Source organism: Otolemur garnettii, unplaced genomic scaffold, assembly GCF_000181295.1.
Source record: "Otolemur garnettii isolate 467f Iridium unplaced genomic scaffold, OtoGar3 scaffold00011, whole genome shotgun sequence".
Taxonomy (NCBI): Eukaryota; Metazoa; Chordata; class Mammalia; order Primates; family Galagidae; genus Otolemur; species Otolemur garnettii.
The window spans coordinates 6,517,642-6,531,841 of NW_003852406.1; the positions used below are offsets into that span (position 1 = coordinate 6,517,642).

At 38.5% G+C, this 14,200-nt stretch overlaps 1 protein-coding gene across 1 annotated transcript in view; it reads right to left on the reverse strand.

Annotated features, from left to right (window-relative positions):
• Window positions 1–7,403, reverse strand: part of WDR72 (WD repeat domain 72) — a 194,029-nt gene extending 186,626 nt beyond the window's left edge. Inside the window, exon 1 of the mRNA XM_003784626.1 lies at window positions 7,251–7,403. Within this exon, the coding sequence (XP_003784674.1) occupies window positions 7,251–7,403 (153 nt within the window). The remainder of the gene's footprint in view (window positions 1–7,250) is intronic.
• Window positions 7,404–14,200: the final 6,797 nt, after the last annotated feature.

Below are 14,200 nucleotides of genomic sequence, written 5' to 3' on the forward strand. Positions count from 1 at the left end.
TATATATATATATATATTTTTTTTTTAGACAGAGTCTCAAGCTGTTGCCCTGCATAGACTATTGTAGCATCATAGCTCACAGCAACCTCCAACTCTTGGACTCAAGCAATCCTCTTGCCTCAGTTTTTCTATTTTTAGTAGGGATGGTGTCTTACTTTTTGCTTAGGCTGGTCTTGAACTCATGAGCTCAAGCTATCCACGCAACTTGGCCTCCCAGAGTGCTAGGGTTACACACGTGAACAACCATGCCTGGCCCAAGGAAGATATATTAATGGTAAGTGAGCATATAAAAAGATATATATGCTCATTATATATCATAAGGGAAGTGCACATTACAATAAGGAGATATTACTATACTCCTATTATAATGGCTAAAATCTAGAACACTGACAACAACAAATGGTGGCAAGGAGAGGGAACAACAGGAACTCTCATTCATTGCTGCTAGAAATGCAAAATATTATAGCTACTTTGGAATAGAGTTTAGCAGTTTCTCATGACTGCTATCATATTCTTACCATGAAACTCAGTAATTACACTCAATGGCCTTTACTCAAATAAGTTTAAAAAGTGTGTCCACCCAAACACCTATACACAAATGCTTACAATAGTTTTATGCATAATTGCCCAAAGGTGGAAGCAACCAAAATATCCTTCAGTAGGTAAATAGGTATATATATTGTGGTACATTCATACAATGAAATATTATTCAACACTAAAAAGAAATGAACTATTAAGCCATGAAAACACACAGAAAAACCTTAAATGCATATTACTAAATGAAAAGGCTATATGATTCCAACCATATGACATTCTGGAAAAGGCAAAACTATAGAGACAATAAAAACATCAGTGGTTATTAAGGGCTGGGGGAGCAAAAGATGAACAGGTGAAGCATGGAGGATTTTTAAGGCAGTAAAACCATTCTGTATGATATTGTAATGATGGATACATGTCATTATACATTTGTCAAAACTCATAGAATGTACAACATCAAGAGTGACTTTGGGCTCGGCGCCTGTGGCTCAACCGGCTAAGGCGCCAGCCACGTACACCTGAGGTGGCGGGTTCGAATCCCCAGCCCGGACCCGCCAAAACAACAATGACGGCTGCAACCAAAAAATAGCCGGGCGTTGTGGCGGGCGCCTGTGGTCCCAGCTACTTGGGAGGCGGAGGCAGGAGACTCGCTTGAGCCCAGGAGTTGGAGGTTGCTGTGAGCATGATGCCATGGCACTCTACCCAGGGGGACAGCTTGAGGCTCCGTCTCAAAAAAAAAAAAAAAAAAAAAAAAAAGAGTGACTTTGGCCAGGCGTGGTGGCTCACGTCTGTAATCCTAGCACTCTGGGAGGCCAAGGCAGGTAGATAGCTTGAGCTCATGAGTTCAAGACCAGCCTGAGCCAAAGCAAGACCCCCATCCCTACTAAAAATAGAAAAGCTGAGGCAAGAGGAATGCTTGAGCCCAAGAATTGGAGATTGCTGAGAGCTATGACACCACAGCACTCTACCCAAGGCAACAGCATGAGACTCTGCATCAAAATAAAAAAAAAAAAGTGAATCTCAATGTACACTATGGACTTTGGTGATAAAAATATGTAGGTACATTGATTGCAACAAACACACCACTCTACTGTGGGGTGTTGAAAAAGAAAGTCTATTAAATTAAAGAAATACCTTATTTGCTTTCCTGCCTCAGAAATAATAAAATTAACTTTTCTACATTAAAAAAAATGTTAACTAAATGATTATTTAAAATGTTCATGTTTTTCTCTTATAGGAAAATTTTTTAAATATGACACTAGGGCTATTCTTCTACTAATTCATGTGTGAAAGAATTATATACCCCATTGTTTGGTAAAAAGATTAGGAAAATTAAACTACAAACTGGAAAACTCCTTCCTTTACGTGAGGAAGGAGTTGTCAATAACAGACCAAAGTTTAATATGAATAACTAGCAAATGTCTTGTGGGAAAAAAAAACAAAACTATTTTTCAAATGAATCAATATCTATTATGGTTTTTGTGAACTATATAAATATATATGTAGATAACAATCCACCCTTTTCAATGTTCTCTGTCTTCATATCATTTCTGTCATAATCAGAAATACTCCCTTCAAGGGTCTGTTGTCAGACTAAATTTTCACTGCTTCAAAGAAGGGTTTGTGGTTAACTATAATCACTTACAAAGTTCTAACCCTCTACTTTTTTCCCGGAAAGTCTAGAAGGTTCCATCTTAGAGAACAACATACTATCTTTTCTCACTATCACACTCAAGGACGTATACCCCTGTGCATTTAATTCCTTTCCAGTCTTTCCAAAGCCAAATTAAGCGATAAGTCAGGGCACAATGAAAATCTTCCCTCCTCTAGTGAAAATCCACTATGGACAAAATTTCAGAATGAAACATCACTGCCTTTCATATGAAGTCCTCATTCTGCTACTAAATCCCCACAAGTATTTGAATAAGCTGTGCAAATACATTACGATTTTCTCATTGACCATACTCTAGAACAGTGGTTCTCAACCTTCCTAATGCCGCAGCCTTTTAATACAGTTCCTGTGGGTCAAGACTCACAGTTGAGAACCACTGCTCAGGAACTGTTGTGAAGAATAACAAAATTTAAAAAAAAAAAATCTACAATCACACCTAGTCATCATCATGATGAATCCAGGAGATCCTTACTGTTATTCACTGGCTCTACCTTTATTGGCCCTGATCCCCAACTCCAGGTACTTACAAAAGCACAAACAGGACAGCAAAAGGAACACACAACTTGATGAACATCTACCATAGTCCAAGTGCTGGGTGCAAGCAGATAGTGTTTAAATCCCCATCTCACAGGTGAGGAGGCTGAAGCTCTAAGAATGAAATCGTTTTCCCAATATCACACAGATGGTAAATATCAGGGCTAGAACTTGACCCAGATCTCCATTCTTTTTCTCCATTGCTTTTCGTCGTTGTGCTGCATGTCCTTCTGAGCATCAGACAGGAGGAAAAACAGAACGTAGCAATACTAATGGAATCTATCTGAGAAGATGTTCACCTCACCTTTCTCTATGCCTAAAGGTGTGATGAGTACCAGCAATCAATATCGGAAAACTCACAAGAGCAAGTTCCTAGCATAAGATGTAGACAATCTCCTCATTGGTTGGTCTCACAAAGTTCTGGGGGATCTAAAGGGATATGGGAATTAGATGTTGAACCTGGAGTTGGCACTTAGAATCTGGGCGTGCAATGAGAAGCTCAGGACAGGGAGACCCTTACTCTCTAGCTCTCCTCTGTATTTGCTATCCCACCCTGCATGGACAGGGAGAGAGTGAGATGTGTCCTCAATTCTCTACTGAATACTTATACTCCAAGACATCTAGAACTTAAATCACCTTCTTTCCCCTTCTGCTCCTATTCTCTAATTTACCATGTATCTCATGCATGTAAGCAAATACCATTACCCATCAGTCCCACCCATCTCCCAAACCCCAACTCTGGAAGGAGCTCTGGACTGCTCCCACTCCTTTCCCAAATATCCAATTGGTTTCTCAATCCTGTCCATTCCCTCTTCTTAACATCTTTCCAGTTTCCATCTCCTCTTCGTTCCCATTGCCACTGACGTGGTTCACGTTCAAAAACTTCCTGGGGCAAATTACTGTAGAAGTCTCTCCTGTCACAGTCCCTGTTCCTGATCTCATGTGCCCCACCCTCCCTCAATCTGGCCTTCACACAGCTAACAAATGGCATTCCATAATCCAGATATAATGGAATCGTGTCGTGGGCATCTAAGCCCATAAAATATCCTCAAGAGTCCCTAATATCACCACTGCTTTTAATTAGCATGTTCTGTTAGTACTTGCCCATTTTTAAAATTCTTCAAAAGCCACTAAAACACTCAGCATGTCAGATTCCACACCTGTGCTGGCCTTTCCAGATGTGCTTCTCACCTCTAATTCACGGTCTGTGTTCCACGTCTCCTGGACTATTTTGAGTATTTCCCTGAAGGCGAAATTCTGCACTTGTCACCATGTATGTCTGCATCTCCTCCCACCTTCAACCCCTGTGCAACCTTTAGAACTCAGCCCAAGTATCACCCTTGGAAGGCCTTTCCCTTCAAAACCAGAACAAATTACCACTTCACACCCATTAGAATGGCCTTTGGAAAAAATACAGCAAGCACTGGCGAGGATGTGGAGAAACTGGAACTTTTGTGCACTGTTGATGGGAATGTACATGGTGTAGCCACTACAGAGGTTCCTCAAAACATCAAACATAGAATTAATATCCCATAAATATGTACAATTACTATATTTCAATTAAAATTATTTCTAAAAATAGATTTCCCAACTGTGGCATTAATTCCGCTTTTGGATACTGAAAAGAATTGAAAGCAGACATGCAAACAGATCTAGGCACACCCATGGACACAGCAGCATCATTAACCATAGCCAAAAGGTAGAAGGAAACCAAGTGCTCAACAACGGATGAGAGGATAGACAAAATGGGGCATGTATGTGCATGCGACGGAATAGTACTCAACCTCAAAAAGGAAGAAAATACTGTTCCATGCTACAACATGGATGAACCTTGCAAACATCATGCTAACTGAAATAAGCCAGTCAGAAAAGCACAAAGATCAGGATTTCCTTTATATGAGATATGCAGAGAAAGTTAAGTATCACATTGCTTTACAACTTCCCAAAATAAGTCTGTCCCCTCTATTAGACTCCGAGAAACTTGAAGGAGAGATCTGTGCCTAAAACAAAGAGCAGTAGGTCTCACAGGGTCTGTTTTTCCATCTTATCTGGTGGAAAGTGAGGGGTGAAGACCACAGAATGTTTCCTCTTACCTAAATCCTTTTGGAGGGGGGAAAGGGCATTCCAAATCTAGTATGAAGAGGAAACAAATGGCCCCCTGATCCCTTAACACCCTCCCCGCCCCAATACAGCTTCCTTCTCCCCTTTCTGCTGTCCTTTCCCTGAGACACCTGTTGCTCCACAGCAGTTAGTTCACTCCCAAGTTGGTTGTATCTTCTCTTATGGTCTCTAATGTCCTCAAGGCCTCCCATTTTCTTCCCCTATCCAAATTATTCAGACACACACACCAACACATTTTTTAAACAAAAATAAACTACTAACCATGAAGACATTAATTCACTCACTTGACCACCTTCCATAGAACAAAAGAATTTGTTGAAGATTCAAAAATGCCCTTGATTTTTTTTTATAGTCTGGACTTTCCTCTGCTAACAATCGATCAGTTGTGATGTAGGGGTAAGATTCAGGGGGAAATAAGAGACCCGGTTCCTTCGCTCTGGCCCTATGCTTAGCCATAGAAAGCGTTAAGGAAAACCTTCACATTTGTACTAATCAATATCCTATTTGTGTAATTAACTTTTTCATAATGTCCTCACAGTGAATTTTCAGAACACAAAGCTAATCCTATCCCCAACGGAAATCTCCTCAACAGCTCTCTTTGCCTAGAAGATTCCACATACACCCCTTCACTTGTCAACTAAATTTCTCCAGAATTAGTCCCCTATCCTCCCCTCTGGCCTTACCTCTCCCTCATCCTGTTCACACCTATGCTCCAACAACAGAGAGCCCCTTTCTTTCCTCTGAGCACAGCCTATTTCCTTAAAGCAGACTGCCCTTGTTTCTTCCATTCCTGCTGATCTGACTCCCATTCCTGTCCCATCTTTAGTCATGTATTTCTCAATCTCAGAACTCTAGGCATTTTGAATGGAAAACTTCTTTATTGTAAGGAGGCCGTCACATGCACTGTACAATGTTTACAGCATCCCTGGTCTTTACCTACTAGATGCCCATAGCATCTGTCTTCCTTCTGTTTTAATAATTGAAATATCTGCAGATCATAACATATGCCTCTTGGGGGCCCAGGTTGCCCCCTGTTAAGAACTATTGCTCTAACTCCAAGTAGAAGACTAGCTTCTAAGAGAAGCATGACATAACTTCCCCTCTGAATATGCAGCACAGACCATTCTCTACTTAGAGAACCTTGTATTATATATTACCCTACTGCACCGTAGTAACCCATGTTTCTGTTTGACTCCTGGTAGTCAGCATGAAGTCTTCTCATTCAAGGCTGAACTCTTGCATGATTACCTAGCATACTGCCTAACTTAGAATACGCACTCCACAAATGCATGCAGAACAAATATAAAGAAATGATACAGACGTGAGGGTTCCAAATTTCTAGATAAATATTCTGGCCAGAAAATAATACACTTCAACATTAAGAAGAATAATGAGACATCGTAAGCCATTTAGGAGTCTGAGTTGAAACTATAATGAAAATTAATGTGAGGACCATCACTTTCAAAGCACAACTGTTGCAATAATACCCATTTCTTCTTTCAGGGATGTTCATAAACATTGAGCTGAGCTGGTCTGTTATGCACTTCTTGGCAGTCCTATAGTAGAACTGCTCAGTGATGGGAGATGTTAATTAATTACACCATAAAATAGAATTACAATTAATTGTTAATTTAGGTTTTAAAGTGACAAACTTTAAAGGCTAAAAATAGTCTTTGATCTTTAAAAGGCTTCTTAATGAGGGCAATATACTTTAAGTACATCATTAGTTTAAATGTTCAAATTGGGTCTAGAGACTGCTAGAGTTAAGCAAATATCTATTCCAATATGTTAAATGTTTATGACTCGGTACAGGGACAATTAATTGCTAATCAATGAGCCAAATCCTAGGTGAGGTCAGGTTCTGAAATAGGAGGATGACAATAGCAAATTGGATTTAAAGCATTTTGATGTGATCTGTAAAAATCACAGACAAGTAGAGACTAAAAGAATAGCAAGAAGGCCAACCCAGCAGAAACACCGAGATAATTAAGATATTACTCATTTGGTTAATAGCGGTTTTCAAGGGTGCCCTTTGTTTAGATTAATGAGCCATAATTTTTAGAATTATACTTACACGTCTGTAGTTCAGTTACTTAAACATATAATTCAGGATATAAAACAGTAAAACTCAGCAGCGCTTAAAGGGTGATAACACTTAGTTGGTAGCTAAGAGTAGCAATATTCATAATGTAATTTTTAAATATGGTCTTGATCCATCCTATAGTACTGTATTTTCTCAAAATTCAAAAGTAAAACCAATGTATTACTTTCGTAAGCATCTTTTTAACAATCACACAAAACTTTCACTCTTCACTGCAGGTGGAAGAAGCAAATTGTGCTTATTTCGTGAATGTTGTCTGTCTCAGTATCACTAGTTTTCACTCACCTTTAGCTCAGGTGAGAGATTCCAGAGACAGAGCTGACCCTCTTGACTGCCAGTCACAATCATTTGCTGGTCATCGGTGATCATGATGGCAGTGATGCTGTGGGGAGGGGCCTTCTTTCCCCAAAGTGCCACTGCCTGCAGAGAAGGCCTCATGCTGGGTGAATCCTGGACACACAGAAAAGGCAAGAAGTATACATGGTCACCCTTCCTAAATCTGGGGAAACTGATAATATTACAAAGTAGATTTACAAGGATACGAACTTTAATGATAGATTCTTTCGCGGCTATGGAAATCAGGGCTTCCCCAGGAATTAGAGGAGACAGTAGTCTTCAGACATCATAATTACTGTGCCCACTGCTAATTTATCAAAGAAGAATGACTTCTCTTCCAATTCCTGATTATTCATGCTGATAAAAAGAAGGATAGTGATAATCTATCTACTTCACACCCACTTCATCCTATGGCTTGATGCCAACCTGCTGCTCCAAAGCCCTACTAGGCCTCTCAAGAAGAATAGTTCTAGCCACATAGTATAATTTGAAGAAAGCTGTGCAGGGCATCTCCAAGATATCACTTCATCTAGGTAACAAATACCAGAAATTAATGAATTTGCTAGTAAAAAGTAAATCTCTTCCATAAAAAAAATACTAACTAGTCCTCAAAGACCATGTATGACTGTCATGATTTCTGCCATGTGCTATTTTTAATACTAACTTTTATTTTTACCATTTTCACATTTGGCATCTTCCTAAATAATAATATTCATGAAATCACTAACTTCATATGTTAGTCACAAGGGTTAAAATGAGTACATAATTTATTCAAGAAATGTTGCCTGTGACCACCCAAAATATCACCCAGTGATGTGTCCACTACATTTTGTGAAATGTTCAATTAAATATTCTCCCCAAGTAGACATTCATTTCAAAAACATAAATATTCTCCCCAAGTAGACATTCATTTCAGAAACATAAACAACTTAATAGTACATATTTAATTTCATTTAAAATGTCAAAGATAGTAAAAAGAAAGTATCAAGGATGCTTCCCACATTTGCTTTGAGAAAGCCAAGGAAATGAAAACCTTCTGTCCTATAGGGGTTTTGGTAATGAAGTATCAAAATAGTAAGTGCCAATGTAAATCAAAGAAATGGATGGTATGTGTTATAATGTTCAATTATACATATTTACACACAGTCAACTCTATGAACTTGGGTGGGCATGGCATCATGAATATATATTTTACTTGCAGTTCCATTGCTTAGAATTTAGACTGGTTTCTCATGGTTCACTCTTAGGCTGGTATTTAGGTCCAACTGGTCTATAATGCACTTGTATTATTCTCACTTGCATATCCAAATACTATGAAAGCAAGATTTCTTTAAAAAATACTCTGAGCATTGCAATTCTGAATACAAGTTTTCTACATATTAATTTTATTACTAAGCTAACCAGAAAGTTTCTGCTCTAATAGCTCTATAACCTGAACTTAGACCTCTACTGCTTCAAACACAGAGAAATAATGTATTATATGTATTTTTAAAATTGTTATTTTATGACCAAGTTTATAAATAAGTCTAGTAAATCCTAAGGAGTAAAAAGCTAAGAAGAATCTGAAAACCAGTACAAAAACTACTGGAGCTGAGTCAGTATATGGCTCATTTGGCTAGGAGTTTAAGTGTTAATCCCTACATAAAGACAGGGGATAAGGGGAATCAGAAACTTCACCACTGCCTCAGGAAGGTAAGATAGCTTATTTTCAAATAGCCCAGGAAAAATGTGCCAAGGCTAAATCACAAATGAGTTTGAAGAAAATGAAATTGTTATATACATATGACACCAAAATCCTCATGTGAAGAAATCCATGTAAAAAAATCATTCCCAGGTCAATAATACTATTGGGAGGGGGGAGTTGTGAAAAACATTGGAATGCATACATTGATCACAGGAGCGTACATGGGAAAACAAGTCAGCAAAACGCAAGTGATTGGGGACAGGGAGAAGGGAGAAGGAAGACTTAGATTACAACAGAGAATAAGAAAACTTTTGAAGGTGGTATATAAGTTCATGATTTTATTTGTGGTAATAGTTTCTTGAGTGTATTCATGTCAAAACTCATGTTATACTTCATATACATGTGTGTATACACACAAGTATTCTGTATGCCACATATACTTTCATAATGTTTTTTTTTTCTTTCTTTCTTTTTTTTAAGTATTCTGGAAGACGCTCTCTCAATCAACACTAACAGGGATTTCCAAAAGAAACAAATAACCCCAGTGGCAATAAGCTCACAATCAAAAATTACAAAGCACTCAGAAAAATAATAGTCCAGGAACAAATACAGGGATTAGTGTCTCAGGAACTAAAAATAATAGAACCATCTAAAACATGTTATAGAAGAAGAAAAAATATATTAAATAATTATAAATTATTTAAAAGATTAAAGAAGAAATTAAAAAGGCATCTTATAAAGAACAAGTTCAGTAAAGTTACAGGATACAAATCAACATACAAAAATTAGTGGCATTTCTACATGCCAAAAGTAAACAATCTGAGAAAGAAACCAAGAGAGTAATCCCATTTACAATAACTACAAATAAAATAAAATGCCTAGAAATAAACTTAACCAAGAAGTGAAAGATCCGTATGATTAAAACTATAAAGAAAGTTAAAAGAAACTAACGAGGCCACAAAAACAAAGAAAGAAAAAGAAAAGAGGAAGAAAAGAAACTATATTCCATGCTCAAGGATTGGAAGAAGAAATATTTTTAAAATGTCTATAGTACCCAAAGCATCTATAGATTCAGTTCAATCCCCATCACAATACCAATGGCATTCCTCACGGAAATAGAAAAAAATCTTAAAATTAATAGGAAACCACAAAAGACCGAGAGTAGGCAAATCTATCTTGAGCAAAAAGAACAAAACTGGAGGAATCACATTACCTGACTTCAAATTATACTACAGAGCTGTAGTAACCAAATCAGCATTGTGCTGGCAGAAAAACAGATACACAGACCAATGGAACAGGATAGAGAACACAGAAATAAATCCACGTATCTATTAGGAACTTATTTATCTTCAGCAAAATGCTTAGGAATATACCATGGGAAAAGAACAGTCTCTTCAATCAATGGTTCTGGGAAAACTGGGTATCCATATGCAGAAAAATGAGATCCTTATCTCTCACCACACATAAAAACCAAATCAAGACAGATTAAAGACCTAAATCTAAGACCTGAAACTATGAAACTAAAGAAAACACTGGACACATACTGTAGAGTTTCTTCATTAATACCTCCAAAGCACAAACAACCAAAGCAAATTGAATAAATAGAATCATATCAAGCTAAGATCCTCTGAACAGCAAAGGAAACAATCAATACAGGGAAGAGACAACTTACAAAATGCAAGAAAGTATTTGCAAACTGCCCGTCTGACAAATGATTCGTAACTGGAACATACAAGGACCTCCATCAGCTCAATGGGGAAAAAAATCAAATAATCTGGTTAAAAAGCAAGCAAAGGATCTCAATAGACATTTCTTAAAAGCAAACATATAAATAGCTAATAATTCAGTTTTAAGAGCTCTGTAACCTGAACTTAGACCTCTACTGCTTCAAACACAGAGAAGGAATGGCATATGAAAAAACGCTCAACATCACTAGTTATCAGAAAAATGTAAATCAAAAGTATAATGAGCTATCTGGCCCCAGTGAAAATGGCTTTTATCAAAAAAAAAAAAAAAAACAGGCAACAATGGATGCTAGCAAAGAAGTGGAGGAAAGGGAACTCTCATACACTGCGGGTAGGAATGTAAATTATTGTAACTATGGCAGTTCTTCAATAAACTGAAAATAGTACTGATCATACCCAAAATAGTACTGGGACCCAGCAATCCCACTGGGGATTATATTTATATATTCAAAGGAGTGGAAATCAACATATTAAAAATTATCTGCACTCACATATTTATTGCAGCAGTATTCACAAAAGCCAAGATATGGAATCAACCTAAGTATCCATCAAAGAATGATGCATAAAGATGCTGTGGCATATATATACGATGGAATATTATTCAGCCCCATGCAAGAATGAAATCCTGCCATTTGCAACATAGATAGACCTGGAGAACCTGAGGTTAAGTGAAATATGCCAAGCACAGAAAGAATTTTGCTTAATGTTCTCAGTTACATGTGGGAGCTAAATATTAAAAACAGTTCATTTCACAGACACAGAAGATATAATGATGGCTACCAGAAGCTAGGAAGAGTAGCAGAGATCAGGGGATAGGGTGGGGATGGTTAATGGGTACAAAAATATAGATAGCTAGATAGAATGAACAATATTTAATAGCACAACAAAGTAACTATAATCAACTATAAGTTAGGGTATACTTGAAAATAACTAAAAGAATAAAATTAGAATGTTCCTAACACACAAAAAATAAATATCTGGGGTGATGGAAACCCTGATTACCCTGATTTTAATTCACATTGTATACCTGTATCAAAACATCACAGGTACCCTATAAAGTTATACACCTGTGGCCAGGTACACTGGCTCACGTCTGTAATCCCAGCACTCTGGGAGGCTGAGGTGGATGGATTTCTTGAGCTCAGGAGTTCGAGACCAGCCTGAGCAAGAACCCCATCTCCAAAAATAGCTGGGCGTTGTGGCAGGTGCCTATACCATGTTTCCCCGAAAATGAGACCTACCCAAAATATAAGCCCTAGCAGGATTTTCTATGCATTTGTTAACTATAAGCCCTACCCCGATAATAAGACCTAGTGATGGGTGTGGCCATGCATTTCAGGGCAGAGCAGTAAGGAAGACTGGAATACCTTTTATCTGCCAAAGCTCCTTTCTCCGAGCCGCTGGCACTTATGGATACGTGTGATAACCATGGTAGCAGGCACAAAGCAGGCATCCTATTGTGCATGTGCAAACAGCTAGGGGAAAGGAGTTCACGCATCACTAGCACCAGTCCCACCAACAAGGTCAGCTCCCCCTGTCAGGTTCCAGAAGAAGATGACTTAACTGTATTTGAATAAATGTAGATTGTTGTATTATACTTAAGAAAAATAAGACATCCCCTGAAAATAAGCCCTAGTGTGTCTTCTTGAGAAAAAATAAATATAAGACAGTGTCTTATTTTCGGGGAAATGCAGTAGTCCCAGCTACCTGGGAGGCTGAGGCAAGAAAATCTCTTGAGCCTAAGAGTTTGAGGTTGCTGTGGGCTATGACACCATGGTTTTCTACCAAGGATAACGAAGTGAGAATCTGTCTCAAAAAAGAAAAAAGTGTATATATATATATACCTATTGTGTACTCATAATTAAAAATACAATAATTCAATAAATCACCACACCCCCTGCAGAGAAAAAAAAGAATCTGGTTGGTTCTGCATGCCCATATCGACTAGGTTGACAATATAATATAAGATTTAAAAAAGCAAGATCCAAAATTGAATACTCTACAAATTAATTAGAAAGAGACAAAATTAGGAAGAGACAAAAATATTAAAGATAAATATTAAGAAACACAGACATTAAATTAAAAGATACAATATTTATCTAATACAAGCTTGGAAACCACTAGAACCCCTTTCCCTTCCTGGTTATTTCAGTCCTAAACCCATCGAGTAGAACAGAGAGCTAGTGGAGTGTCAAAGTTCAAGTAGTGTGAGGAGGGCCTCTGTGCAGAAGGGCAGTGGAGTCAGAGCTCAGGGAGGGTGTGCAGGGTGTCCAAACAGGGGGGCAGCCCTGTGAGAGTTACAGAGTCCAAGCAGAATGAGGGGAATTAACGTACACAGGGCTATCTGGTACTGGGTATTGGAGCCAGAACAAGTGAGGAGAGAGCTCACAGAATGAGGAACCTCAATGAGGGGTGTCAAGAGCCTACGAGGAGTGAGGACAATGAAAAAAGTAGCCTTGGTGGGGCAGTGGGGGTGGAGAGGGGAGAGGGGGCACAGGGTCAGAGCTCGAGCAGGAGGAGGAGGCGTCCACTAACAAGGACACCTGTCACAGTGTGTTGGAGGCGGAAGAGGATAAGGAAGGCATGCACACTGAGGCCTCAGTATCCTCTTTTAGAGCTCTGGTGGGGTGAGGAGGGCCACTGCCCGAAAGTGTACCCAAACATAATAAGGGAATACAGGGAGGCGAGCAGGACTTCATACGTAGGCCATTGGACAGCCCACAGGAATGTGGAAACCCTGGAACGATCAGCTGCATATCGACACAGCAGACGGGCAGCATCATGTATAGAAAATTGGTTGCCTTCAGGGTGACTGGCCTATATTATAATTAATGTATTGACTATTTATAACAGAAACCAGATTCCTCACTGTTAGAATCTTACTAAGAAGAAAATCAAAATGGCATCGGTGGTGATGGAGTTGAATCTGAGACGCTGATGGGAAGTAACAGTAGGTGTGAATACACACACACACATCTTTCCTAGGTTTGCTGTGTGAAGGTCTGGGAACGGCAGCCCCCAATAGCAACCAGCTTACTTAGCACCTTCGAAACACTATTGTGTGCTAAAATGAACCCGGGTTTCCCTGAGAAATCAGTTGATTCTAGGCCTAGAGCAGGGAAAGTACAAGATAATACTGAACCATATTGATAGAGTTAAAGCAAGGAAGTGCTCAAAGAGTGAGGAGGTATCAAAAGGACACAGAGGCCTCCTTGAAGTGGTTTCCACAGGTCGAATCACGAAAATTAGGAGCTCAAAATAAATAATGCTAGTAAGAGAATAAATAAATGGATTAAACTAGTTAAAAAACAAATGATTCTCAGTTAGAATATGTACTAGTATATGCTATTTACAAGAGATTCTTAAAGCATTGACACAGAAAGGTTGAAAATAAAGAGATAAAAAAGAATATACCAGCCAAATTGTAATTGTTGCTCTTAGTGTAAGAGCAAATTGGCCTTATCACTTCT